The sequence below is a fragment of the Rhinolophus sinicus genome, chromosome 16 (assembly GCF_057876585.1).
Source record: "Rhinolophus sinicus isolate RSI-liver-muscle chromosome 16, RSI-T2T, whole genome shotgun sequence".
NCBI classification, from domain to species: Eukaryota; Metazoa; Chordata; class Mammalia; order Chiroptera; family Rhinolophidae; genus Rhinolophus; species Rhinolophus sinicus.
In genome coordinates this window covers 185690423-185716844 of record NC_142516.1, presented here as the reverse complement: position 1 = coordinate 185716844, position 26422 = coordinate 185690423, and the positions used below count along the sequence as shown (strand labels likewise).

Genomic DNA, 26422 nt, shown 5'->3' with positions numbered 1-26422 from the left:
CCCTAAGAATTCTGCCCCCCTCCTACTTAACGAATGCAAATGAGTTATTTTTTAAATACTTCTATTTTTTTTTTTTTTTTAGTAAATCATTCATGAGCCCCCATATTTTAACTCTTGTTAGTAACAGGATTACTGACAGTGCCACCTCACCAGATTTGAGAATTTCAGACACAGGGAAGTAGTTGCCAGGTCTATAAAATTAAAATATAAATGAACAAATAAAGTGGTAGAAATGGAACAAGACAAAATACCACTCAATCACATTAAAAATGGCTGTTTGCCACCTAAAGATATTAAAACTACATTATTACCTTTCATCATCACCATTATTTCATAAAAGAAGGACATTTTAGCAAAAAGAACATGATCTCAGAATAAAGTGATAGTGCTTTATGTCTCCAGGAAAAAAAAAAAAAAAAAGATCAATTTCTGAAACTGGGTTTGAGTTTTATGGAGAAATGTAATGAATTATTTCTGTCTTCCTCATTTCACTGTAAGAGTGCTTGTCAAGACGCTTTGATTCTCTGCCCTCAGCCTAAGGATGAACTGGGAACTTTTCTGTAAAACCTGGCACGCATCCCAGCACATCCCAGACACCACACAGGAGCTCAGGGGACCATGACAACCTACTGGAGATCAATCCAAGGTCACCAGCACTTCACAGGATGACCTAGTGCAAGCAGATGTGCTCTCGTCTGGTGTTGCCCAGACTGCATTTCGCACAAGGTGGTCTTCCCGTCGCTTTGGCTTTCGAGCATCAGAGCTTCTGAATAAACAATGTGAGGGCTTATCCTCAGATCTGCCTGCTTTTAAAAGAGGTCTGAAACATTGTCAGTCTGAACACAGTCTCTTAACAAATAGCAGCACAGCTTGCGGAGCCCACGTGCTCATTTTCACTATTTTGATTTTGGATGGAGGAGCAGGGAGGGTGGAAGGGTAGTGCTTTTACATCAGCTTACACCTGCCACCAACATCCAGCTTTTTCTTGGTCAGTACAATGTTGACTGTTGATTTTCATGATAGAGAAGTCTTCTGAGTGATAATCAGATTCCAGCCAAAAATGACCCGTTCCTGGTAAATGATCTTGCAAATTACGGCAGAGAGAAGAAGAGCAAGCTGGCTTCCTTTAAGCAACAGAAACAACCAGGGGGGATTGCAGAGGTTTCAGGAAGGATTTATGCTTCCTTCAGTGGCCGTTAGGAGAAATATGGATTCAATACTTTTCATAACTAGCAGCTACAATTATCGGGGAAATCTGAGGCGGCGTGATTTCTGGCCCAAGTGTGTGCACCGTTTTCCTCCTGCAAAGCCCATGGAGGAAAAGAAAAGAGATGATTTTATCCTTCCAATAACTACAATTTTATATTGGTCAATCAAGCATAAAATTGGTAGTTGAGATGCTTCCAGGAGTCTTTGTTTAGCAATGCCTTTATTCATCTCTATATTATCTCAGACTCTAGCTTTTCTAACAACTGTCATTCCAGGAGACAGAGTATTCTGTTTACCATTGTTGCTATTACGGTCCTCAGAACGGGCTGTTACTGAATGCTGGTTGAGTGCTGTTAAGACACGGCAAGACGATAACTTAGCCAGACAAAACCATCATTGGGGCTAGATGCCATTAGGAGGTGTCATCTCGTAGATGAGACTCTTATTTCCCTCTTAGTAATGCCCAATGTTTGTCTTTTTAATTCAGGCATCATATCAACGTTTCTTCATGTGCACCCTTTCGGAGCCAACATAGAATATCTTTGGTCCTACATGCAGCAGCTGGACTCCAAGGTAACTTCTTTTTCTCAAGGACGCTTGTGTGTCTGACACGTACCATGTTGAGTGCTGGCGGCAGGGGGACCCTGTGTGAGCTGCATTAGGGGTAGGATAGTGTCTTTGTAGAAAAGAAAGCAGTTGTCTGAAATGACAGTGTTTCAGCAGATGTCAAATTACTTTAAAAAGCATAGGAGGGACTTAAATTTATAGGCCTGAAAGTTCCCCAAACAAGGGAGAAATCGGGCGTGGGTGGCTAATGGGGCCTTGTCCTTACACCGTATTCTCACAGGTTTCTACATGTTAAGGCCTCTACGCAATAGAGGAAAAATCACCTCAAATAACATAAAAGTCTGATATGGCTGCCAAGAAAACTGTATTAATGGTTGTTTTTCGGCATTATTCTCAAAATGGCAAAAGTGACTACAAAGTCAGCTTTGTCCTTCAAGGGTCATTCCTAGAGTCAGGACACCACTCCTTATTTCTCTGCGGCTCAGTTTTTTCCATCTGCCAACAAGCTGTACTCCTAGCCCTTTACGGTGTTTGTTGCTTAAAGCAAAGGGACAGAAAGCGCTCAGTTCCTGTGTCGAATTCCGGGGACCCGTGAGAGGGGCCCCTGTCGAAATACAGTGATGTCATTAACCGGTGCTGCCCGCGGAAGCCCTGCAAGAGGATGGATACAGAATCCAACAGGGAAGTGAGGCCTTTCACTGAGGAGCTGGTTGAAAATCCTGCTGGGAAGAAACATGGGAATAAGGACGCTTCCAGAGAGCACAGCGAAGTACATGGGATTGGTATGACCAGCCACTCAGCCCTCAGCTCTGCGACCCTGAAATGCACACGCACAAGTCATTCTAAATCTTCAACAGTCAGTATCGATTAAATTACTACACTGTGTTCTTACTTTGATTCAAATGGTCTCACCAATTCATGGTCCCACAACCACTTGACCTTTCTAATCGGTCTTATTACTTCCCCTTTGAGATAAGTCTTCTGGAACAAAAAGTAGTTTTCAGTCATAGAGACGCATGCGCTTTTATCCTCTCACAGCTGGTGACAGGGTGGACCAAAGCAGAGGGGAAGAGTTTGAGGGGATTATAAGATTCGTGAAGTTCAAAATCATAGTATTGTCTTCTCTGCGAGCTCCCCTCACATCGATAGGGAGCTCATAGGAAATGCTCATTTTAACTCACATGAGATGAGAAGGAAAAGCTCTCAGTGGCACTTTGTTGAAATAAAGTTTTTAAGGGCTCCTTTTTCTTTTTTTTTTTTTTCCCCCCTTCGGCAATACCATTCTTCCCTAATAGCACCACTACCTTTATCTAGATGATTAAATGAAGTACTGCTTGTACCCATTTGGCCTAGAATAAGCCCTCAAGAAATTATTCCTGTTGTTGCTATTATCTTCCCTTGTTTGGTTGACATTTCTTTCCTCCCCTTTATGGAAATCCTCACTGGGAATCCTTGGTTGAGAAGCAGTTGTTATATGAGCTGAAATGGCCAACAAATCCACTGGTTATTTATCGAAGAGTTTCTGGCTCTTGTCTTCTGTCTGCTCCATCAGTGCAGGTCGACTGTGTGTGTGTGTGTGTGTGTGTCACACAAGTGTGCGTGCGTGTGCGTGTAAAGTCACCTGGGATGATAAATAGGAATTACATCTGTGAGGTGGATGTCCTTGTTTCATTCTACCTCAGGACAGTCCGTGTGCTCAGCTGTATGGTCTCCCTCAGAAGTCTCCGAGGAGAGAATTCACGTTCCAAGTCTCTGCTCATTAGGTGATGGGCCTTTCTGGAAGGGATTCAGTCAAGGGGAATTCCATTTCATCTCAGACTGGTGCTTTTATTTTAGAAGATAATGAAGAAAGCGTTTTTCTCACAGAAGAAATACACAGGGTCTCCCCCAGACAGCCCTCCCTCTCCTGAATGAAATGTTCAGTAGAGCTGTCAAATATTTTCCACGTGCCTAAGGTTAAAAAAAATACATATATACACACACACAAACATATATATGTATGTATATATATACGTATGTATATATGTGTGTGTGTGTGTGTGTGTGTGTGTGTGTGTATACATATATCTCGAAAAAGTGCTCTGACTTACAGACTCCTGGGTGCTAGAGATTGGACTCAACATTATTTCTATTCCAGCGAGGCTGAAAGGATATTGACTTTTTAATCCAGAGAGCAAATTATTGCTATATACTGGAACCCCATATCCTCGGGGCTTGAAGCAGAAAACAAAATAATGAGAGGTTGCCCTCTAAGTACCCAGCAGGGCCTTGTACCTCATCAGTTGGAAAAGGCTCATAATCCTGGAGCCGCCGCCAGCCCAGTGCTGCTGTGGGTCCCCAGTGCCCGGCCTGGAGCACCTGCCTCTGGTTAATCAGAACCAATAGAGTGTCATGGACGCTCCACAAAGTTTACTTAATATTGCTTTAGGCACTGGATTCCCCACACACACACACAGTTCCCTCTCCAGGGGTACAGGGGGGCTGCCGGCTGTAGTAGGATAGCTGTTTAAAAATTCCACATAGAACCAGACAGTTTCCTTGGCATTGGACAACATCACCACAAATGCTGGCGAGGGCAAGCTGATGAGAGCAAGGAAAGCTTAGTCCAGCCTGTGTGGGGCTGTTTTCACTAGGATTTCCCCAAAGGCCATATGTGGGTATAAGAATGATTAGAAATGGAAGGAGAGACAGGGATTAATTTAAATTCTCCTGGGCATGTAAATTGGACATGGCTCCCTAAAACTGTGTAGCCCAGTTAACAGGCCACTTTCCAGTTAGATAGTATTCCGGCTCTTGATGATGATATTTGCATATCTTTCTCTTCTCAGCCTCTTCTAACCCACTCACTCATTCTCTCAGCTCTCTCGCGTGTCAAAAGACACATGACCAGGTCAGAAAGAGTCATTCTGAGGAAGACAGGGCAAGGGTGGTGGGGGGACATGGCTTTCTGAAGCTTTGCTGAGTCAGAAATCACACCCTGGGTGCAGGCTGGTGAGCTCTTCCAACAGCCAAGACTATCAGTCTCCCACGTCAGCCCAGAGGCCCGCAGCCCACTCGCTGGTTCTGTGGAGCAAGGAGTGAAGCATTAGCGGGTGACTGTTTCCCATCTTACGGTCAGTAGCACGGATCTCTGCTCTCCCACGATGTATGTGCTCTTTAGAGTAAGCCCCAGGTCTCTATGTGTGTCTGGTTGCTCCCTCCACATACAAGTGGCCTCTTCCCGAGGCCCACTGAGTGGACAATTTGATTCTGAAAACCAGACTGGACACAGTGGAGCCACAAATGCCAGAGGATTTAGAATGACCACCTTTGGGGCATGGCACCGCAGCGCCACGAGGATGGGCACGTGCACATCTCCCACCGGAGGGGCAAACCGTTTGCATTTCTGTACTAAAAGCATACCTCTGGAAGCACGAAATTGAAAAGTCTTGTCAGTTCCAAGGAGATTCAAATCGGCCTTAATTGGAGAGCATTCTTCCCAGACTAGGAAAGAGCTAGGCAGTAAGGGAAGTGGTTGTAAGACTGCCCACCCGAATAATCTTTAATATTATGTATATTCTCATGTTCTCCTAAATAGCTACCTGTCACAGCATATTAATGAGTAAGTGGGTTTTCTGTTGCTTAGACAGGCTGTAATGAATGTGTTTTTTAGAGCTCAGCTCTGGAAAGCGTATAATATAAGAAGTATTGGAGATAACTACTTCCATTTGGCTACATAGAGAATGAAGACAGTTGCTCAGGCACAGCAAGAGAAATGGACAAGGTTACCAGGGCCCCCGTGAATGAATGAGTTCATTGCTTGTCACAGACCCAGCACGCCCTACAAGCTAAGTAGAACAGGAATGGCCAGGACACCAAGGAAATTTAAGAACCTTGCTCTCAAAAGGCTTGTAGTCTACTGGAGGAAATGGTATAATAGCTATGAACTAACTTGAGAATCAGACGTGATCTAATGATGTGCTAAATTGGGTAGGAAAATATTTAACGAAATGGAGAGGAGCGAAGTAGGTGAGTCGTTGATTATTAACAGGAGGTATCCCTGAATCCATGTTGGTTCTTGGGGCGGCCCTCGGGGGTGCATTAGCTCTTGTGGCCACGTTTCTTCCCTTTCTGCTCTTTCTCCCCTCTCGCCTTCCTCTTCTCCTTCTAAGCCTTCTATTTATCTTCTTCCTTCGTTCCCTCTCTTTTCCTGCTCCCTGTCCCTCTGCCTTCTGCTTCTTTCCTTCTCTCTCCTATCCCTCACTTGTTTATCTTCTCTTCTTTTTCCTCCCGTACTTTCTCCTTTGTGTCCCCTCTCCCTCCCTCCCTCCCTCCCTCCCTCCCTCCCTCCCTCCATTCCTTTCTCCACCCCACCCCTCGCCCATTCTGCATTTCTCTCTGCAAATGTTTATAGCAAGATGTCTGTGTGCCCAGGCTGTGGTTTGCCCGGGGATCTAAAGAATAAACAAGGTTGAATGTGCACTAAGCACTAACAGTCAGCTTATCCTGTGGAAGGAAATCAGGTTTTCCAGTTGGCTGTTCTGACTCTCCAGTCTCCTCGGCAAAGCCTGTGCCGGTGTCTTCTCAGTGCCTCAGACGAGAGCCTCTTGTCACTTGGCTTCCCTTGCCCAACTAAAACGGAACTTGGAGCCACCCATCCTTATAATAAAATTGGTTTATGTCTGCTGGTGTCAATTGACACACGTGCTCAGAGGCCCGGCAAGGAAGCGGCAGGCTTGAGCTTGAGTCCGCAGATCAGAAACAAATTCCCGCAGGTCTTACCATAAATTACCTCCGTGGTGGTACCACCACATAAGCTCCTTCATTACACGGAGCTTTTATTCCTTCTCATCTTTTCTTTTTTAAATTAGAGCAAATCAATCCTTTCTAAAAGAATCAATTTTAGAAATGTTTAAACGAAACGGGTGGGAAAGCAATCCACCGACAACATCAAAGGCTGCAAATGCACAGACCGCCAATTTCTTGGAACAAAAGCCCGCTGGATAAGAGGGTAATGAAACATCACGTTGACTTCTACAGCATGAAACACATGACGTGTGGGAAAATGAGGTGTCCTAGTCACGGCACATGTGTCTGACCTCGTCATAAGCCCACACCGAGTTCTCTTCACCACGTGTATGTGATTGTCCTGGCTGCCGCCTTGTGAGGGCGGAGGCAGTGCTGTGACAGCTAGGCCGGGGTGGGCCTCAGGAGCCCTGCGCGGAGTTCTAGCCCTCCCTCACCAGCTGGACAAGCAGCCCCCTTCCCTGGACCCCAGCGTTCCATCTGTGACAAGCAGCTCGGAGAAGTGCCCTGATCTCCAGAAGGATTCGGGGAAGGGACCTCTGCACAGCTGATGAGGAGATGGGGTGCATTTCATGCTGAGCTCTGAGTGCTTTGTTTTATGTGACGACACCGTAACTCTTTGAGTTCTCAAGACCAAGAAATTATTGGTAGGACAGTAAAGGGTATTGTGAAGGCAAAATTGCAAGAACTGACAAATTATTTATAAGGGGGAGAAGAAAACAGAATTAAACTAAATGATTCTTTGGCCATACGGTAAAAAAAAAAAAAAAAAAAAAAAAAAATTAAGACAAATTGAATTTTCTCCTCAATTTGTCTTGAAAATCTCAAAATGTAATATGTCATAAATGTTATTTGGTCAAGGTATGGAAAAGGTTTAAAAACCATTAACCTAACCTGAAAGCTCCTTGATCGTTCTTCTGCCATGAGATATAAACATCTTTAAGGAAATGCTCTAGAATTTAGCTGAGAGCCTTGTTAAATGGATGTTTCAGATAGCATCTCCTTATCTGTTCTGTAACTGTGACACGTCCCCATCCACCTTACTTACATCTTTATGGCAGAATCCGGCTGTCCCCTGGCACTACCAGCAGCAGCTGCTGAGGGCACTAATTCCCATTATGTTAATTTCTGGCTGTGTCCAAATCTAAGGAATGTTCAACTGGTTATTCAAACTAAGTAATCATGAGAATTTCAGAGCCCAGTTTCACTGCTTCTTAGCTGTGTGTCCTTGGACAACTTATTTAACATCTCTGTGCCTCAGTTTCACCCTCTGAATTAAATGACAATACATGAACGGCATTCAGAACAGTACCTGGCACACAGTAAGTACGTGAAGTATTGGCTGCCATGTGTTTGGGGCTTTAAAGTTCATAAGACCTATTACATGCATCCTCTCAGTCTGGGATCTTTGCTCCAGCCTAGTGGATGGATGAATTGCGAACGGCTTGCCCCAAGTCCGCTGCTTACTACGCGGTGGAGCCACCACTCACATCCAAGACCCCAGGGCATTCAGTCACTTCCTTTCCAGTTCCCTTGTCTTGCAAATGAGAAAACACCCAAAGAGATTGATTTAGACAAGGTGAAGGTGGTCGTTGGTCCTGCCACGATCAGAATCCAAATCTGCCAGCACGTCATTCTTCCAACTGGGGCGGGGGGCGGGGGGCTTGCTTGGCGAATGAGCTTCCTGATGAGCTCATGGGCACAAAGCACTTACTGTGTGCTTTGGCCCACGGTGAGGCCTCTCTCCTGCTGCCTTCTGCTTCCTTTGAGGTTCAAGTTGGGCTCAGGTCAAAGGCACCTTGGAACAAAAGATTCCCCAGGGTCTGCTTTCTGTTTTGCTTCCTGCGGGGATGCTTTGGCATACAAATGCTTGAGTTGGGAGTTTCCCATTTTTCGCTGTTGATGATGTGACTCTAAAGTATTCACCACAGAGGTCCTGGGTCGTGTACATGGACCCCTCCACCAGGACCCTTCCCCATGAGCTGAGACGTAGTGACCTGTGGCAGTTGGCATCCGTGGTTACGGACAAGGCCAGGGAATCTGGGTCTGCACCCCAGCTCCATGCTTACTGCCGGGGGGACCTAACCTCTCTGGGCCTCAGTTTCCTCACTTGTAAATTATTCCCTCTCTCGTCAGAGTGTGGTGAGAAAGGAAGTGTTTTCAGAAGATTCCGAAAAGGTTCTGGGCAACTGTGAGTTGTTACACTCTTTACAACCATCTGTAGGGCGACTGGGTGGCACTGCCTGGCCTGACCCCAACTGGCCTCCTACACAGACATTATCCTCAGATCAGATCTGTATTTCACCCTGAGGAATTCAGCGTTTTCTTCCTTCCTAGTGAGTAGCACAAGGCTTCTTCCCATCATTTCCAAGGCAGGTGATATTTATGCTGGAAACAAGCCTAGAACGACTGGGCTGGGGGTTACCTGGGTCTGTCAGCTTCCCTGTCACCTCTGCTGGATCTGAGGAAGGAACACTCATCCCAGGGGCGTCCCTGGGACGTGACTGGAACTGGAGCCTACCGTAGAGAGCTGTGCTGTCCTGCAAAGGACAGGAGGAAGCTTGTTTACAGGACAGCATGGCCTCGTGAAGCGTAAGGACCAAAGACGTGTGGACCGATGAAAAACGGGGCTTGACCACATGCTTCTCTGTACTTGTTTCCTTTGCCTTCTGAGCGCGGCGTGTGACCCACCTACCACAAAAGGCTGGATGTTAGCATGTCATATCACAGCGTTGATATACAGACACATAGAAAGGGTACTCGTGCCAGGCACTGGGCTGCCTCTTACGTATAGTTCTCTCAGTAACACTGACAGGGGTATCGTGATTTCTATTATACACATGACCAACTGAGAATTACAGCTATTAACTGACCTGTCACACAGCTTGCTTGAGGATTAGCCCAGATTCAAATCCAAGGCTGTCTGAATTAAGTCCCCATTCTTACTTAACCCAAATGCGCCTGAACGTAAGAATTACCTGGGGTGATTGTTAAAAGTAGATTCTGTGGGCTCCTCCCCAGATCAGCTGAATCAGTCTCCAGAAAAGGGGCAGGGGAAGCGTTCTTTAACAGGTACCGCCAGGTGCTTGATATTTATTAATAAAAGAACAAAGAACGATTACACCCTTGGTTGTTCCCCTGCTGAGGGCAGTCCTGGGGAGAGCTGAAAGCACACCGACGCTCAGGTCCCAACCCACAGGTAGCGGCTTTGTCCCCAGTTCTGTCTCTGCTCGAACACTGGTGTAGCTCCCTCAGACTTCTCAGCTGTAAAATGGAGCTAGCTCAGTGTCCGCCTCGCACAGGTCCCGGGAGGCCTGTGAGAATGAGGTGAGGAGACCAGGGAAGGAGCCCTGCCCAGTTCTCGCTGAAAGAGAACGCACTTTTCAGGTCACTGGGAACCTTTTCATAATCTGTTTATTAAACAGATTGTAGGCGTTTGTGGGTTGATCTGGTATCTAATAAGCCATTAAACATTGTTTTACGGGAAAATGCATTCAGCTTTTAAAATAATTGTGGGGACAGAGTCCCAGAGAGCAGTTAATTTCCAGGCTCTCGGCCTCACATGGAAAGGTGCTGGCTCGGGTAGTAGATGGTCATCAGCTGTGACTAGTTGGCCATCAGCTGTAACCAGTTAGCCATTAGCTACTGATAGAACTGCTGTGGCTGCATTGCTTGGTTGGTTGGTTGGTGGGTTGGCAGAGAAGCAGACAGCAGGATTGCAGATCATGTGGCTCCTGCTTCCTGTGTCTCCAACCCAGCCGCCAGCGAGAACATAGTGGTATGACTCCCCTATCTATGGCTCCGTGGGTGTTCCTTTTTGGCCTCACCATATGCTGCATTCTTGTGTGGGGACCACGACTAGAGTCCCTGCATGAGAGGGGGGCAGGTCAGAGGTTCTTTCTGAGTCTTATTTCTTAATAAACAGTTTAAAATTAATATCCCTAAAGGATAGTTTCAGAGTGGCAAAACCTTGGTTCCCTTCAGTCTCTACTTAAAGTTTTGTATTATAGGCCCAGGAATCTTAATATCATGTGAAACCTTTTTCATGTGAATATTAAGTGAACAGTTGATTTCACTTCTGGTCTGTTTGGTCTCTCTTTAAAATTAGTCTTAATACTGTTAAATGGAAAGTGCAGAATCTAACACGGTATCTAGATGGTGATTATACCATGGAAAATAAGGCTAAGGCCTGAGTCATTGGACGTTTCTATGTGTAAGTCAGTGGTCTTCACACATCTTTATGAAATGTCACTCCCACTTGCTGAGGCTTACAGGGACTATGTTGGTGTAGGGGCCATTTAGCTCGTAATAACAGTAGACACAAGATTCCAACAGAAATGTGTGATCCCCAATGCCAGGGCCTTAGTTACCTTGCTGTATGAGGTCCCCGTGCACATGCGTAGGTCAGGAAGCAAACACAGGAGAACGAGCATCGGGCTGTGTTACAGCAGGATTGCGCTTGATTTGTCCTTTATTTGAGAAAAAAATGAAATATTGGTATAAACATGTATGAAAGGAAAACAAAAATTGGTAGAAGAAAGAAACTGCATTTAAAAAAAAAATCTACCCGGATTTTACAACTGGATGTCAAGACTTTTATTGCTGTAGGTTTGAGGTTTCATTTCATTTCTGTTCTGAATCCTTTAGTGTCCTCTGGTCCCTGTGAAAGTTAAAGGAGGACAAAGAAGTTAGGGTGGCAAGAAATCTACCCACATGCGCTCTAGCCCTCACTGAGTTACATACAAGTGCTGCCCTTTGTAGAACAAAGTGTGGGCACCAGTAACTTTCCGGAAGTGGTGATGGATTGAGTCTGAACTCTCTTAAATCCTGTCCCCATCTCCTCTGATATCAAGGGAGGGCTGCTGAGGCATGGCACTGCCAGTGAGGTGGCCATCCATCTGAAGGGCGCCTCTGGTGCTTTCTATTTGCCTCATTCCGGACCCTACCAGCTGCTCCCAGGACGAGGAGGATCACGTGTAGCGCTTTCCTCGGGCTCCCTTTATAAGGACAGTTGACAGCCACGTAGGACACTGCCTGCCGTTTGTGTCACTGGGACAGCACGTCCTCACCCAACCCCTTCTTCGAGTTCCTTCCCTAACGCTGACTTATCTTCCTTTCTGACAGATATCCGCAAGCGAAATCGAAATGCTTTTGATGCGGCTGCCACGCATGTTTAAACAGGAATTCACAGGTGTGGGAGCAACGCTGGAAAAACGGTGGAAGTTGTGTGCCTTTGAAGGAATCAAAACAACTTAACTGTGAACAGCAAAAAAAAAAAAAGTCTCTGGAAATGAAACTGCCTGAACCATCCAGGGCTGTGCGTGCGAGGGGGCGCAGGAGGCCTGGGGTTGGTCCCCACGCAGGACCTGGGTGGAGCTGTCGGAGCCTGGCTGTAGTGACATCTGTGGCGTGCCCTTGTGAGTGGAAGTGTAATTGTGTACCAGTTCCCTACAACAAACAAAGCTTCATACTGTGACAGATCTGTTTGCTCTGAAAACCAATGATTCCACAGTCATACTGATGGCAAAATCTTAAAATACGCTACATTTGAGAATAGCTCACTCAGCAAAATATTTAAAGTTAATGACGGCTGTAGCCGTGGCTGCTGCTAGGCTGCAGAGTTGTATATGTAATGTACAGCTGAAATCATTCAATGACATTTTCCTGGAAGTCTATCTTTCTGTTTTAGAAAAAAAAAAAAAAGTAATTTTACAGTGAGGAAAAATCATACCAAAAGAAAACTTGAATATGTGTCTGAACAGTTATTGTATTTTGTAAATTAAGTTATATGCTGTTCCAGGGACTTTTGCCTTATTGGAGAGGCAGAAAATGTGATTGGACTCCTTCAGAATGCTTTATCAAGAATATTATTTTTCTAATGTAACGATTCTCCATCATAAGTTCTCTTAACATGGACTGCATAACAATTTTCATAAAATGTAAATAAAGGAAAAACTAGAGCTACTGTCTTGTACTTGGTATGTAATATTCAGGTTTATGCATCAAAATAAACATTCAGTAAATATTCCTGTTACAAATTTTATAGCAAAGATATTAATTTTTTTCAATAAATATGACTTCTGCCAGATTGGGTTTGCAACTTACTCTTTGTTATATCTTAATTCTTCCTTAAGAAATCTTCACATTCAATCCCATCTCGTAGCCCATTTTTAAATGATTAAATGCATGAGTGACATTAAGAGACAAAACATTATTAAGAGGCAAAACATGTGACATTAAGAGACAAACAAGAACTTGTAAAAATTGTGAAGTGGAAAGAACTAAGAAAAGGAGATTATACAACATTAGAATAGATATTCTTTGAAAATACCAAGATACAGCATCCAAATATAATCACCATAGAATATACTTTTGTTTTGTGTGTCATGGGCAGGTACAAAATAGCCAATTAGTTTATTTTATTAATCCCTGCATTTATTTATTTGTATGTTTGCTGGAAAGCACACAAGTCAGAAAAGGAATTAAAGAATTCATAGTTGGACCAACAATTTAAACAGGAATTTGGGCTCCCCCCCTTTCTTTTAATTACAAGTAGGATGGAGCCTTAAATTGTACCCCCTTCCTGCTTTCTTACATAAGAGTCAGAAAAGGACAAGCATTCAAGATATTGGTTGATTTTAAATGAAACATTTTTTTTTAGGAAGATAGCTGAACAATGACTGTTCTTTGAAATTCTAAAAAAGATGTTCATAATTTCCTATTGGACGTGGCTGTCCTCAGGATCTTTTTGTTGAGCCCTGAGATATTAAGGTACTTACTTATTTGCACCTCCCATAACTATCAGCACATATGTTATGTCCCAGGCTCCGTGCTAACGCCGTGCATACGGAGATGAATAAGAAAAGACCCTCTCCTTAATGAGCTCGGAGCTCAATGGGGAAAAGTCATTTTCCCAAAAGTTTCTCCACGATGTGAGCCAGGTGACAGGAAAGATGGGATTCAAACTAAATGGCAGTATCATATTAAATGTGGAAACACTGGAGGCCTGTCCATGGCCATCTTTCCACGTCCATGCCCGCTAACACCATCCTCCTGACACAAATGATGATACAGCAGTCAAAAAGGAGACGGCCTCATTTACAGATATTACAAAATAGAAAACTAAAAGGTTCACCTGAAAAACAATTAGAAGGAAAGAACTCCATAAAGTGGCTAGTTACAAAGACAAAGTCGAGTAGGGACACAAGATACCACAATCTAGACTATTTCTAATTGCAAGCGTGGGAGATGTTTCAAATTTGCATTTAGCCTTTCAGCTGTTGCTGGTAGTCACTTCAGCAAAAGGATACACCGCACAGGATAAAACCCTCACTCCTAGCTCTGATTAGGAAAAGGAATTGGAGGGACCTTGTCTTAGATCTGACAAGCAGACACGATTTTCTAAACACATGGTTCTGAGACTTACATGACAACTCCGAGGAATGAAATGGTTAATGGAACGTCCGAAAATATTTGAGTAATTCCCAGAGATAAGTGTCTGCACTAGAAGACTCTATTTTGGCTGTGATATTTTTATTTTGTACTTGAAATTAATTATATTAGTTATCTAGAAAGATTTATATATATTTAGCTTCAGTTTGAACTTATTTTTGCAGAAAACACTTCTAAATTATTTCACAGACATTCAGGTTCTGTTGGGACTTTAGAGATCACCTGGGGAAGGAGCTAACATTGGTATCTTTGAGAGCCACCTGGATTATATATATACATATATCTGTCACCCCATCCTCTCTAGTCCTCGGGATAATTCTGTTCAAAGATGCTACTGTTGTCCTCATTTGTCACACAAGGAAAATGAGGCTCAGAACTTCTAAGTGATTTGGCCAAGTTGGCACAGTTGGTAAATTTTGAATACAGAATTGGAACCCAGGGCTGACTGACTCCAAAACGTTCTTTCTTTCACGATGTCATGCTTCTAGTCCAATCTGTTCCCGTGCCTCCCGTGAGCTCAGTGCCCATCTGGTGCCTTTGGATCATTGCTTTTATTCTCCTTTTTTCTCCACCATCCCTTGTACATGAGTAGAGATGTGAAAATTCTTCAGTCTTTCCTAAATCTGCCCAGTAAGGAATCGTGGTTTTGGATTCCAAGAATAAACAGAGCATTAGAGGCTTGGAGATCCTTGCAATCTGGCCCCAACAGGCCTTTCTGGGTTGCTTTTTCACTGCTTCCCTAAATAGGCCTAATATATTTTGCCTTTCTGCTTTTGCTTATATATTTCTATTCACATGAAATGAACTTACATAGAGTTATCACAATTTGACACAGCCTTAAGAGGAAAACACAAAGACGTCCCTCCTCCCCCTCGCCCCATCGGTGAAGCTTTTCTCCGCCTCCCAGAGGAAGTCATTTCCCCTGTGTCTGCATGGTCACCCCACGTGGACTGTCTCTTAAGGTACTTAACCGTCTTTGCCTCGTCTCCCTATTAAATCTCATACTCAGAGGGATCCGGGCATGTCTCATGAACATTGAATTATTTCTCAAAGTGGTTTTGCTTATAAATATTTAGAAAGTAAGACAGAGAATGATCCAAGACGTTTTTCTAAGGCCAGGGGTGAGCTTGCTTATACACAAGGGGAACAAATCTTAAAACTATTTGAAAAGGCTGCAAATACTTTCGATCCAAGATTCCAAGGCAGAAATGTGAGAGACAAGGCACTCCATATTAAACACACTCCTCTCAAACGTCAACCCAGATCAATGAGCAACTCTTCAATGAAGCCCTGACCCACTCAGGAACCTCCTCCCCGGTGTTCCCACCACTATTCATTATATTTCTACTGCAATCCTCAGCCTGTGTCTTAGTCATTTGTGAATGTAGCTGTCTGTCCCACTCCTGGAAGCGGAAGACCTCCCTGACTCACCCATCTAGTTCCCTCAGAGTCTGACATGACATACCATGACCTTTAAATAAATATTTATTGATCGAATGAACCAAATGAATTAAAGAAAAGCCCACAGTGATTCAGGTAGTAGGTCCAATAATAGAGGGTAGAATTTTCTGCCCTTCAGCTGTACAATCTTGGCAGAATTCTCACTTACTTAAAACATTATTGTAGTAAAATATACATAGCATTTTTCATTTTATCCATTCATAATTGTACAATTCAGTGGCATTAAATACACTCACAATATTATGTAACCTATCACCCGTTTATAGAAAACTTTTTCATCATCATCCCCAACAAAAATTATATGTATCCATTAAATGATAACTGTGGGGACAGACCCAGGAGTGCAGTTTCCACACTCTCGCCCTCACGTGGAAAGGTGCTGCCTCAGGTAGTACATGGTCATCAACTGTGATTGGATGGCCATCAGCTGTGGCTAATTGGCCGTCAGCTGTAACCAGTGAGCCATTGGCCACTAATATAACTGCCATGGCTACGCTAGCAGGAAATGGGGGCTAACAAGAAGATGGTGACTGAGCTAGCCATAGCGGATTGCAGATGGTGCGGCAGATTGCAGCTAGCAAGTGGGGTGGGTTGGCAAAGAGAAGTGGACGGCAGGTTGCAGATAGTGTGGCTCCTGCTTCCTGTGTCTCTAACCCAGCCGCCAGTGAGACTATAGTGGTATGACTCCCCTATCTATGACTCAGTGGGTGTTCCTTTTTGGCCTCACCATGTCCTGCGTTCTTATGTGGGGAGCGGGACCAGAGACCCCCACATGACACCCTGCATGACAACTACTTCAGAGGGTTGGTGTGGTGATGAGATGAGAGAGCATGCATACGGTACCTAACACAGAGCCAGGCCGACTAAGACGTTGGTCTCCTCAAAAGCACTACTTTAGACACATCATCCCAAGCAAGTCAAGTAGGCAAGGCCACTATCAGCCTGTCCCTGCCCTTATGGATAAACAGTCAGTGTTTATGTTTCTAAGTAGAAGAATAAAACAGGTAAAAGACAAACTCATCCCTACAAATACTCCATTAAATATTTCAAGTGTAAGACTGATGTACGCGAAATAATTGTAGCTCTCTAATCTACAAAGATTCTCACAAGTCTTATAAAGCCAACGAGCATGGAGAAAAGGTAAAGCCTGATTCTTTGTTGCAGGTCCCTTTTTACTTATTTGGCATGTTTCTAATAAACAGTAATCAGGGTCAAATACATTCAACTGTGAAGAAACTATATGGGGCCCTGGTCTACTGCCATTTTGAATGATGGTCAACTAAGTTTGCAGTATGCAAGGATTAAATAAAGTATTAATTATGTGTTTTTTAGACCAGCAGAGACATTGTCAGGAAAAATTATAGTGGTAGTTAGAGCACTTAATAGTATTATTTTAGAAAGTGTGCACATCTATTATAGTTGCTGAGAGTATCAAAGTAAAGGACTCCAGTAAATCTAGTTAATTACAGACCAGTGGTATTAATAAAATTAGCTGTTATGGTCCAAAATTTTAGCTCTATTTGCCTCCTCTCGGAACTGTACAAATACCCAAGCAATAAAGCTCAGGCATTTGTACTGCACATTTCACCTCTTCTACAATGTACATTTATTGGTACACAGCTATATAATGGAATGTTCTTACTTCATAGGAAAAACAGACTCATAAAAATAAATCGCAGACATTTTACAGTAGAAAATGGCACTTTTCCATACAAAGCAGAAAAAGTGGTTAATGTACAATAGAAAGTGCATTGCATGTAATGAAATGCATTTTTTTTTTGTCTAGCAAATATATTTATTGTGTGTTGAAAATTGTAATATCTTCCTCTGCACAAGGAAATTTCTATTATAATGCTCATTTGCTATTGTAGGGAGTGAAACCCTTTTTCTTGTTTACCAAAGTAGTCTATCATAATATCAGCCCACAACACTGTCAAGTTCACTTAAGAAGAGCTACGTAGAGATAAGAAAAGGACTGGATCAAAAGCCAGAATATTTCATTCCATCTGCTTCTCATATCTGAGCAAATGCTGTGTAATCCACTACATCTGGTAGCAATCGCTTTTCGGAAAGCATTCTCCTTTTCAGAAGAAAAGGCTAAAAATTAGTCAATTTGAGGCTCTCACCAATAAATAAATCTTTACCTTTGAATATGTTTATGCATAAGTGAAGGTTTGTTTCCCAGGTATGTTTTTGAGAGAGAATGTAAAGCTTGGGCTGGGAAATCAAACATGATTAAATAACGTACCACCTGACATAGCGCTGTCTTCCTGTGGAGATAATGTATGAAAACTATTATCAGTCATTTATTAAACATATTGATTGTTACATCAAATCAATCTATCATACATCATTTTTATAATCACAGTAAATCAAGTTTCAAATGGGAAGTGCTGTGCATTCTCACTGAGCATAATTGTCCCTTCCTTGGGCTGAGCAGTAACCGAGCAGGGCTTTGCATCTTATTATCTGTTCCTTGAGCATATAAAGGTAACTTCAGTTAAATGCGTGCCAAAGAAAGGGCTTTGTGGTACTGGGCCTGCTATGGATTCCAACTGTGGGTAGCAGAGGACAGACTATGCCAACCTAGAGTCAAGTATTTAGTCTTGCTGCTTACAGTGAGGGGCTGGTAAAGGAAGCTTCCAACCCCTCGGCCGTGGAAGGGGTGGATGGCAGGCAGCAGAAGCAACATCGTGAGGTGTGCAACAGCACTGTTCTGGAATCATCCCAAGTGAGTGATCATAGGCACGCGATTTAATCTCTTTGCTAAGTTCCGAAATGCGGATAATATTATAGTCACAAGAATCTCAGAGTCTTTCTGTAATTTTATCCATTAACCGGGTTTTACTAGGTCGTCTGAGATTATGGAACTCTTCATGGTGAAAGTTTTCAATCTCACGGCCCTGCCCAGAGGTCCCACTAACATACTAAGTGGAATCAGCTTCCTGACCTCCCTGGAATAGCAAATGCTAACCCAACGGCACGGGGGCATTCCCACCAGTCCTGAGAGCATGATGTGCTGTGTGGAACTAGAACAAGGATTTCTGAAGAACTCCAGCCTCCTGTGGCCTCACTGGGAGGTTTCAGGGACTCAGGAAATTGATGAATAACCAGTAAAATCCCTAACTCAAACCAGGCCACTTGGAAGAGAGTCTTGGCCATAGTAAAATTCCTAACTCAAAACATACCTGGTGTGTTTTCTCAAATGTAAAATATTTCAGAGGAATGAGAACAACAACCACTCTTGGGACAGAGAAAGGACTAGATACTTTCCCTGACCCTCTATCTCCAGGAAGGATGGGACACTTTGGTGGGAGACTCGAAAGGACAAAATCTATCTTGCGCTTCTCTGTTTCATGTTGCTTTCATGCAAGGTCAACGTCGATGTTTTACCCCATATTTCCCCAGCATCCAGGTTAAAGGAAAGCTACACTGGGAGAAGGCGTAAGTAAATGCTCATTACTGCCATTTGGAAGTGGGGGATGGGTGCAGGAGCCCCCAACTCTTGCTTTGCTGCAATAACCTTTTTGAGTCCTGTTGCATATTTCCGTCTTTTCCCCTAGGGCTTCATCTTCCAGTCCTCACGTGTATCTCATTGTTTCAGTGATTTGTCAGGTCAAGTGTAATGGTGTTTTACTAAACTGGGAAGGACACTCACTACCGTGCATCTATTAATGCACAGGTGCACGGACGTGCATACATTCACACATACACACACTAATAAAAATTAGTGCACATGCGCATTTAACACACGTGTAGCCAGGGTCACAATTCCATTGACCCTCAGGCACCTCTGCCTTCAGCAGCCATTTCCCCCCCCTCAGGTTCTTCCTTCTCCTCCCTCTGTTAGCTATCCATACTTCCCAGCAGGATGATTAACCGAGGACAAATAAGAGAAGGTGGCACTCAACCCTGCAAGTAATAAACATATGGAACTTACTTTGACAAGAGAAATTCCAGCAGGAAAGGTAAGTGGATTTGCAAATATTCCAGACACCAATGAAACAGCCCCAAAGGCAAAGAAACTGAGGTAGCCAACCCATGAGTATGTTCCAGGGGGCACTGGAACAAGATTTTAACATGGAGCATTTTGTATTTCCCCAGAAACAATTCCTAGATGGAGGTTATTAATAGTCGATTTAATGGCTGGTCTATATCCAAAACTGTTTCCCTGTAACTTTGTAATCAACTCCTACTCCGACTCTGAACGTGGTCCTTTGCCCTGTTTTTGCGAACGAGATGGTAACAGAAGCTTGACAAGTACCTGCAAGTTTCTGCATGCCCTCTTGCATGACTGATGTTTGTACTTGCACTACAGGAACATGCGGGGCTAGCCCATGGGAGGATGGACAATACATGTAGTTGAGGCAAGTGGCCTCAGCCAACGCCATCCAAATCAGCTGACATCCAGCTGGTCTCTCAAAAGAACATGTCAGAGAAAGGACAACACAGCCCCAATTGTTGATCAGTAGATTTGTGAGCTAAATAAATGGCTGTTTTAAGCTACCAAATTTTGAAGTGACTTGTGATGCAACACTATTTGTGACAACAGATAACCAACACAGAAATTGTGGTTTAGAATTAGGGTTACTGTTATAGCCAAAGACAAACAAACAAACAAAATGTGCCATTGGCTGTGATACCAAACACTGGGAAGAGTCTAGAAAACTCTTATAGAGAAAATTGTTATAGAAAGATGGAAAAATAGCAACATGGTTATGAAGCAGGAAAAAAAAGGTAAAATTGCCATGTGGTAATTCAGAAGATAAAAATATACCTAATGAACTTCGGAATATGAGCAATTACATTTCCAGGCAGAATGTTGGAAGTACCTGTTGAAAGTATCAGTGGCTCTTACTATCTGCATATTGGTAAGTTTCTACAAGAAAAAGAAAAGTAACTGACCAGTGGGTAAACAAATTTAGAGGGACCAGGACTTCCTGGTCAGAAAATAAAATTGCTTCTCATCTCTGACCTCTCCAGTTAGCAAAAGATTGTCAAAGTAAAATGCAGCCTGGGACAAGGATCCAATCAAATATTTATCTATAAGCCCTTTTATTATGACCTTTGAGAGAAATAAAGCAGAACATAGGAGACCCTCTAAAGGAGACAAAAAGGCTGCTGGGAATCTTAGGAGCATTGCCCCCGCGGCAATCTGACTTGCCCAAATAACAAGGAGATCTAGCTCTAAAAGAATTGAAGGTGTTACCTTTGGCTCATCAGATTTATAAGAAACCCATAAAAATTTTAAGGGTACTGTATTGGCAAAAGTTTTGTCAATTTATACTAAAAAAAATTGAGACTGTTGAAAAAATGTAGGAAAACCTCTGGGTCCCCCATTTTCACAAGCAGGAAATAGGCTTAGAAAATTTCTCAAAGGACACAGAGGTGGCCAAGGAGAGTGGAAAAGTAAAGACATCCCAGATGGTAAAGCACAGAGCCATAGAAAACAATGTTCTGGAGAGTCCCTCTCAGGGAGCAGAGCTGAGGCCTAATCAAGGTAAATCCCCCTCCCCTGAACTGGGGGTCCTGAAAGCATTTGCCAGGCTAGGCTGCAGAACTTCTACGAACCTATGCTTCTAATATGTTTTCCATTCTCCATGTTTTCAAATGAGATTGTCTGCTATGATTATCCTGTCCTTTCCTACCCCCATATATAACGTTGGGCAGCCAATCGCTTGTCCTTTTTATTATAAGTCTTCAACTCACAGGAACTTTATCCAAGGGGCCAAATTCAGACCTGTTATGAATCTTGAGATCCTTGACATTGAACCTGATAATGTAATTAGGTGGGATCTTTAGGGATTTGGAGAGGAGGGGGTGAGTGTATTTTGCATGTGAAAGTAAAATGGATTGTGGGGACCAGAGCGTAGACATTCCACTGCTGTATCAATTTCCATTCCAATTTCTACATCAGTTTTCTGTTGCCACACATAGCATTGCATAACAGACCACCCAAAATTGAATGGCTTGAAACAACAGTCATTTATGTAGCTCACAGGGCTGCAGCTTTGTGATTTAAGTTGGGAATTTCTCCTTCTCTTGGTTGAATTCATTTGCATGTTTTCTAGGTCAGCCTGCTGCTGGCTGGGACCATGTTTTTGGTGGTGGTTGGCTTGGGGTAAGCATGTCTCAAATGACCTCTTCTGTGACAAATCCATTCTCCCCCACAAGTCTCTCTCATCCTTTCAGCAGACTAGCTTTAGCATATGTTCACGTATGATGAAGAAGCAAGAGTGTAATTAAGATCATGATCATGAATAGCAGCAAGAGAGCAAGCCTCACTGCACAAGGACTTCCCAAGCTTCTTACATGTTACTTGTTAACAACTGATTGGCCAAAAGAAGCACATGGCTGAGCCCAGAAACAAGGGGTGGGGCCATCAATGCAATCCACCCACTGTAATTCCCAAACTGTCTGTCTGAAAACTAGTGTCCCAGGAGGTGTTATGAGATAGTCCACTTAAAAGAGGTCCTATGGTTATACAGATTTGTGAAATGCTGCATATTATATCCTCTTGGTGGGTCACAATACCACTGACCTATAAAGCCTCTGAGAATTTTAATGTCTGTTTATCTTGGTTTAACTGGTGTCTCCTCCCACACATATTTAACCAGGAAACACATTGTTAAAAAGAAACAACAGACCCAAAATGAAGTCCTCGTGCTAAACCCCAGCAAGACTTAATCCCTAGACTTACAGCAGTTTTAGTTTCTCCCAGGAGTAGAATTTTAAACCAATCAGCTTGGAATTTCCTGGTCAGCACTAGAGAGACAATCAGCTTGATAAACCCCTTACCTTCCCCTAAGGAAGAACATCCAGGAAAATGACCTGGCCTAAAATAACCCACTCTTCTAACTTCCTCTTGCCTCTATCCTTCTATAAAAACCTTCCATTCTATATAACTCCTAGGAGCACCCTATTGCGTAGATGGGATGGTGCCTAGTGCATGAATTGTTCAATAAAGCCAATTAGCCCTTGAAACATTCTTGTTTGAATTTTTATTCTTTAACAACTTTAGTCACAAAAAATATTTAAACACATCTCGCAGCACAAGTGTTTCCTGAATCACAGTCTGAGAAACACTATTCTAAGTTATAAAAACTCATTGGAATAATTGCATTACAATAAAGAGCTTCAGGAGACCTAGAAGTTTTCATGACGCAGACCAATAAATGCTCGTAGTCAACACTTTCTCTGCTCCCAGTTGAGGAAAATCAAGATTCAGAGAAATTAAGGAACCCCCACAGAAAAGGAGCAGCAGAGCTGGGGTGCATACTCATATGTGCCAGACCGAACACCTGTCACCTTTTTATCTCCCTACCTGTCCGTGGGGGAATGTCACACACCATGACTAGCAGGTGTGGTGATGGCCTAGAAGTTGAGAAATTGGTTTCAGCCCTGGCTTTGCCACTAAGTGATCTTGAGCAGGTCACCCCCTAAACTGAGTGGATTGGGAACACCACGCTTTATGTTCCCTCACAGCTCAAAGAATCTGGAAAATATTTTGATGAACAGGTTTTTGGGACGTAAGACTCCTCTGAGGCTTCCCCATCTGCCATCAGAAAAAATGACCTAAAACTTACTGCCTTGTCCTAACCTGGTCATGAACATAACAAATGCATTTCTTAATGTGTTTATTTGAATCATTTAAGATATTCAATGTACCCTCCCAGGCTGAAACTCTTCCTTGGTCCTATCTAATTTTCCAGTGAAATCTCAATGACGTATTCCAGGGAGGGCATATTAATATTCTGAGGACATACAGTGCCTGCCCTGCAGACTAATTTTAGAATATTCATCCCTGAGGATGCTTTTCTTCTTCCTGTCCTAATTTTTTCTTAGGTTGTCAGCCTGTTGGACCACATTAAGCTGGGTGGTGACTTTCCTTTATTAAGCATTCTTTCCTGAGGGCTTGTTCTTGGGTACGAAGGGAAGGAGGCCCAGGAAAGGGACACTTCTTAGCTCTTGACTGCTCTGAGCTTGCCCTGGGGGAGATAAAGCCTGAGAGGACATGGAAAACGCTGGGGGAATGGCAGAGGCAAGTTACTTTGTCAGGGTCGCTATGGTACTGCCGTGGAGTCCATCTTGGCTCTATCTGACCGTCATGCTGAGGCTCAGGCAACGAGGTGGATTGGTCTCAGAATCATTTCCAAATCTCTGATCTAATGTCTGCTTTGGTGTAGCAGCACCCACAGCACCACACTAGGCTTTCAATAAAATCCTTTGTCTTAGAGGAAACGTCCACAATATATCTGCCTCCTGTTCTCCTACAAGTAGCCACACGGCCCCTGTGCTTTCATTGCTGCCAGTCTCACAGTACATACAGGACTAGCTTCCCCTGCCTTCGGGCAGGGAGGGGCTCCAGGGCAGAGTGTCTTGGTCTCAGTACTGTTGACATTCTGAGCTGGATATGTCTCTGTTGTGCTGTCCTGTGCATCGTAGGCTGTTTAACAGCTCTCCTTGCCCACTGGATGACAGTAGCACTCCCTACCCCAGGCACAACAGTCAGAAAGGACTCCAAGCATTGCCAAATATCCCCAGGGAGGCAAGTTTTCTACTGGTTGAAAACCACTGCTCTAGAGTATGAGGGGGAAAAACCCAATTTTTTTTTTTTTAGTAAAACTGGATACTATCACCACCACCACCAAGCAGTGTCCTTGATACGCTGAGCTTCCCTCCAAGCCCCTGCCCATGTGCAGTCGGGACTTCTTCTCACAGCTGTTCACATCAAAGACCCTTTTTGGGCAGCTGCTGTTTTCTGTTTCTTTTCCACTTCCCTCCACCCCTAGTACCTTTTGTTGCTTTACTCACCAGGTTTTACAGCTCTTTATCAGGCTTCCAATAGGGAGCCCAGTCTCCAAGTTCCTCTAGCCATCATGCTTGAGCGATGTGGGACAAATTTAGCAGCAAGATGGGGGCAGACTCCAGTGGCATGACATGATGTCTCATTCAGAAGTCGTGCTTCCCAGTGGTGGTCGGCCAGGGTGATGAACACACCATGCACCCCCCAGTTCCTTCTCTCTCGGAGTGAATTCTCTGAGGACCCATCTAAGTTCAATTCCCAAGACCTCCACCCCCACTGAGCTAGCATCAAACTAGAGTCTGAAACAGTCTGGAATCTCCAAAAGATAATATCATTTGCTTTAAATCATACCACCATCAGATGAGAGAACCAAAATTTGAAGGTGGGTTTATCTCCTTCCAAATGCTCGTGCTCTTCCCATCACTGCCACGCCAACCACATTCCTTCAGAAAAACTAGGGGCAATGATTTGGGAACACCATGGCAGACATTCCACGTTTTCATCACCCGTCCTCACACACTAGTTTGCACGTGGACATCTTTTTATGCCTCTCACACAAAATCAACAGACAGTGACACTAGATTAAACTAATAAACATATAGTGTTTATTGTGTGGCAGGTAGACCCTCATTTGATTCTCAGAACAACCTAACAGAGCAAATACTCTCTTTATCCTTTTCTTGTCCACCTTTTCCCATTTTCTGTTTAAGAGTCTAGAAGAGCAGCTTAAGACCACGTAGTGGTTGTTCTTACCTGCACGGTGGGAGCTGCAGCCCGGTTTTCAGTGGCAGGCTGAGTGCTCCAGTCCTCAGTAGGGCACCTGCCCACCTTCAGATGAGTCTGCGACCTCGAGGTGAGCAGCAGTGACCTCGGGAGCTGGAGCAGTCCCTTCACCCTGAAACTCCTCCTTGGGCACAGCCTTTCCAGCAGCGGCCTGCTCTTCCTTTGCAATCTCATCAGGATCTCCGTAGAAGCCAAGATCAGGCATGAGCTCCCATGAGTGTTCATGGGAGATGGTGCCCCGCAGAACTTCCTAGCACGGCATCCGCCACACCAGACCCACAAGCGCCCCTGCAGCTTCATGAGGATGGCCGCACCCCCATAGCGCAGAGGAGGTTCTGTGTTACAAAGAGCGCACGGCGGTCGGCAGGCTTACAAGGGACGTCTCCGTGACAGGCTGGTGGTCAGCCCTGCGCTCAGTAAGCACGAGAAGTCCAGCTCCCAGAAGGCTGCCTGGATCTGCATAGCAAAGGTTCCAGGGGTAAGCGGCCAGCAACAGGAGTGGCTCCAGTGGCAGCAGCAGACCTCAGCACAGCTCACTGGCAGGTATTCCTGGAAACAGGACACTGACATCAACTGGGTTTTCAATGGCAACGATGGTGCAAGCTGCCAGCAGAAGCTTGTCCCAGGTTCTCTTCAGACTGATGATGCAGATGCCTTCACTTTGCCTTTTGTACATGTACTGTTGCATTGGGAAGTCAAGGTTAGTGCCACCTAAGTGGGTTCTTGCTAAAGGAATTTGAGGACATCGTCCTCCTTCATGTGCCGGACATCAAGCGTTCCGGACATAGTGAAAGTTTCCATTTAAATTACGATGGGAACCCATATGCCAACTGAACCTCTCTCTGGGTAACATGTAAAGGCTCCTTATTCTTATTTAAAGATAGAGTAAGAGAGGTATCCGTAACCTGACCTACATCACACAGTTAGTAAGAGGCAGGACTGGACAAGCTCCAGAATGCTTTAATTATCGGCTGGTCCTTAGGAGAAAAAGGAATGAGAAAGTTGGAGATAGGAACTGTGTGTGTGTGTGTGTGTGTGTGTGTGTGTGTGTGTGTGTGTGTATGAGAGAGAGAGAGAGAGAGAGAGAGAGAGAGAGAGAGAGAGAGAGAGATTTTAAGGTATGGCTCATGCAATTATGGAAGCTGGCAAACCCAAAATTCACAGGGCAGGTCAACAGGCTAGAAATCCAGGTGATGTTGCAATCTTGAGTCTAAAAACTGCCAGGCAGTCCAGAGAGCTGGAAACTCAGGCAGAATTTCTACATTGCAGTCTTGAGGCAAATTGCTTCCTTGGAAAAGCTGCTGTATTTGTAAGGCCTTCAACAGATGGGACGAGGCCCACCCACACTGTGGCGAGTCA

General features: G+C 44.0%; 1 protein-coding gene and 1 pseudogene across 3 annotated transcripts in view; one reads left to right on the top strand and one right to left on the bottom strand.

Annotated features, from left to right (window-relative positions):
• Positions 1–12665, top strand: part of ENOX1 (ecto-NOX disulfide-thiol exchanger 1) — a 366236-nt gene extending 353571 nt beyond the window's left edge. For all 3 annotated transcript variants that reach the window (XM_088793020.1, XM_088793019.1, XM_088793018.1), the window contains 2 exons: positions 1697–1782; positions 11686–12665. In XM_088793020.1, the coding sequence (XP_088649146.1) occupies positions 1697–1782; positions 11686–11817 (218 nt within the window). In that variant the 3' untranslated portion in view covers positions 11818–12665. The remainder of the gene's footprint in view (positions 1–1696; positions 1783–11685) is intronic.
• Positions 12666–25006: 12341 nt separating this feature from the next.
• On the bottom strand, positions 25007–25976 carry LOC141571241 (small ribosomal subunit protein uS2 pseudogene; annotated as a pseudogene).
• Between the last annotated feature and the right edge of the window lie 446 nt (positions 25977–26422).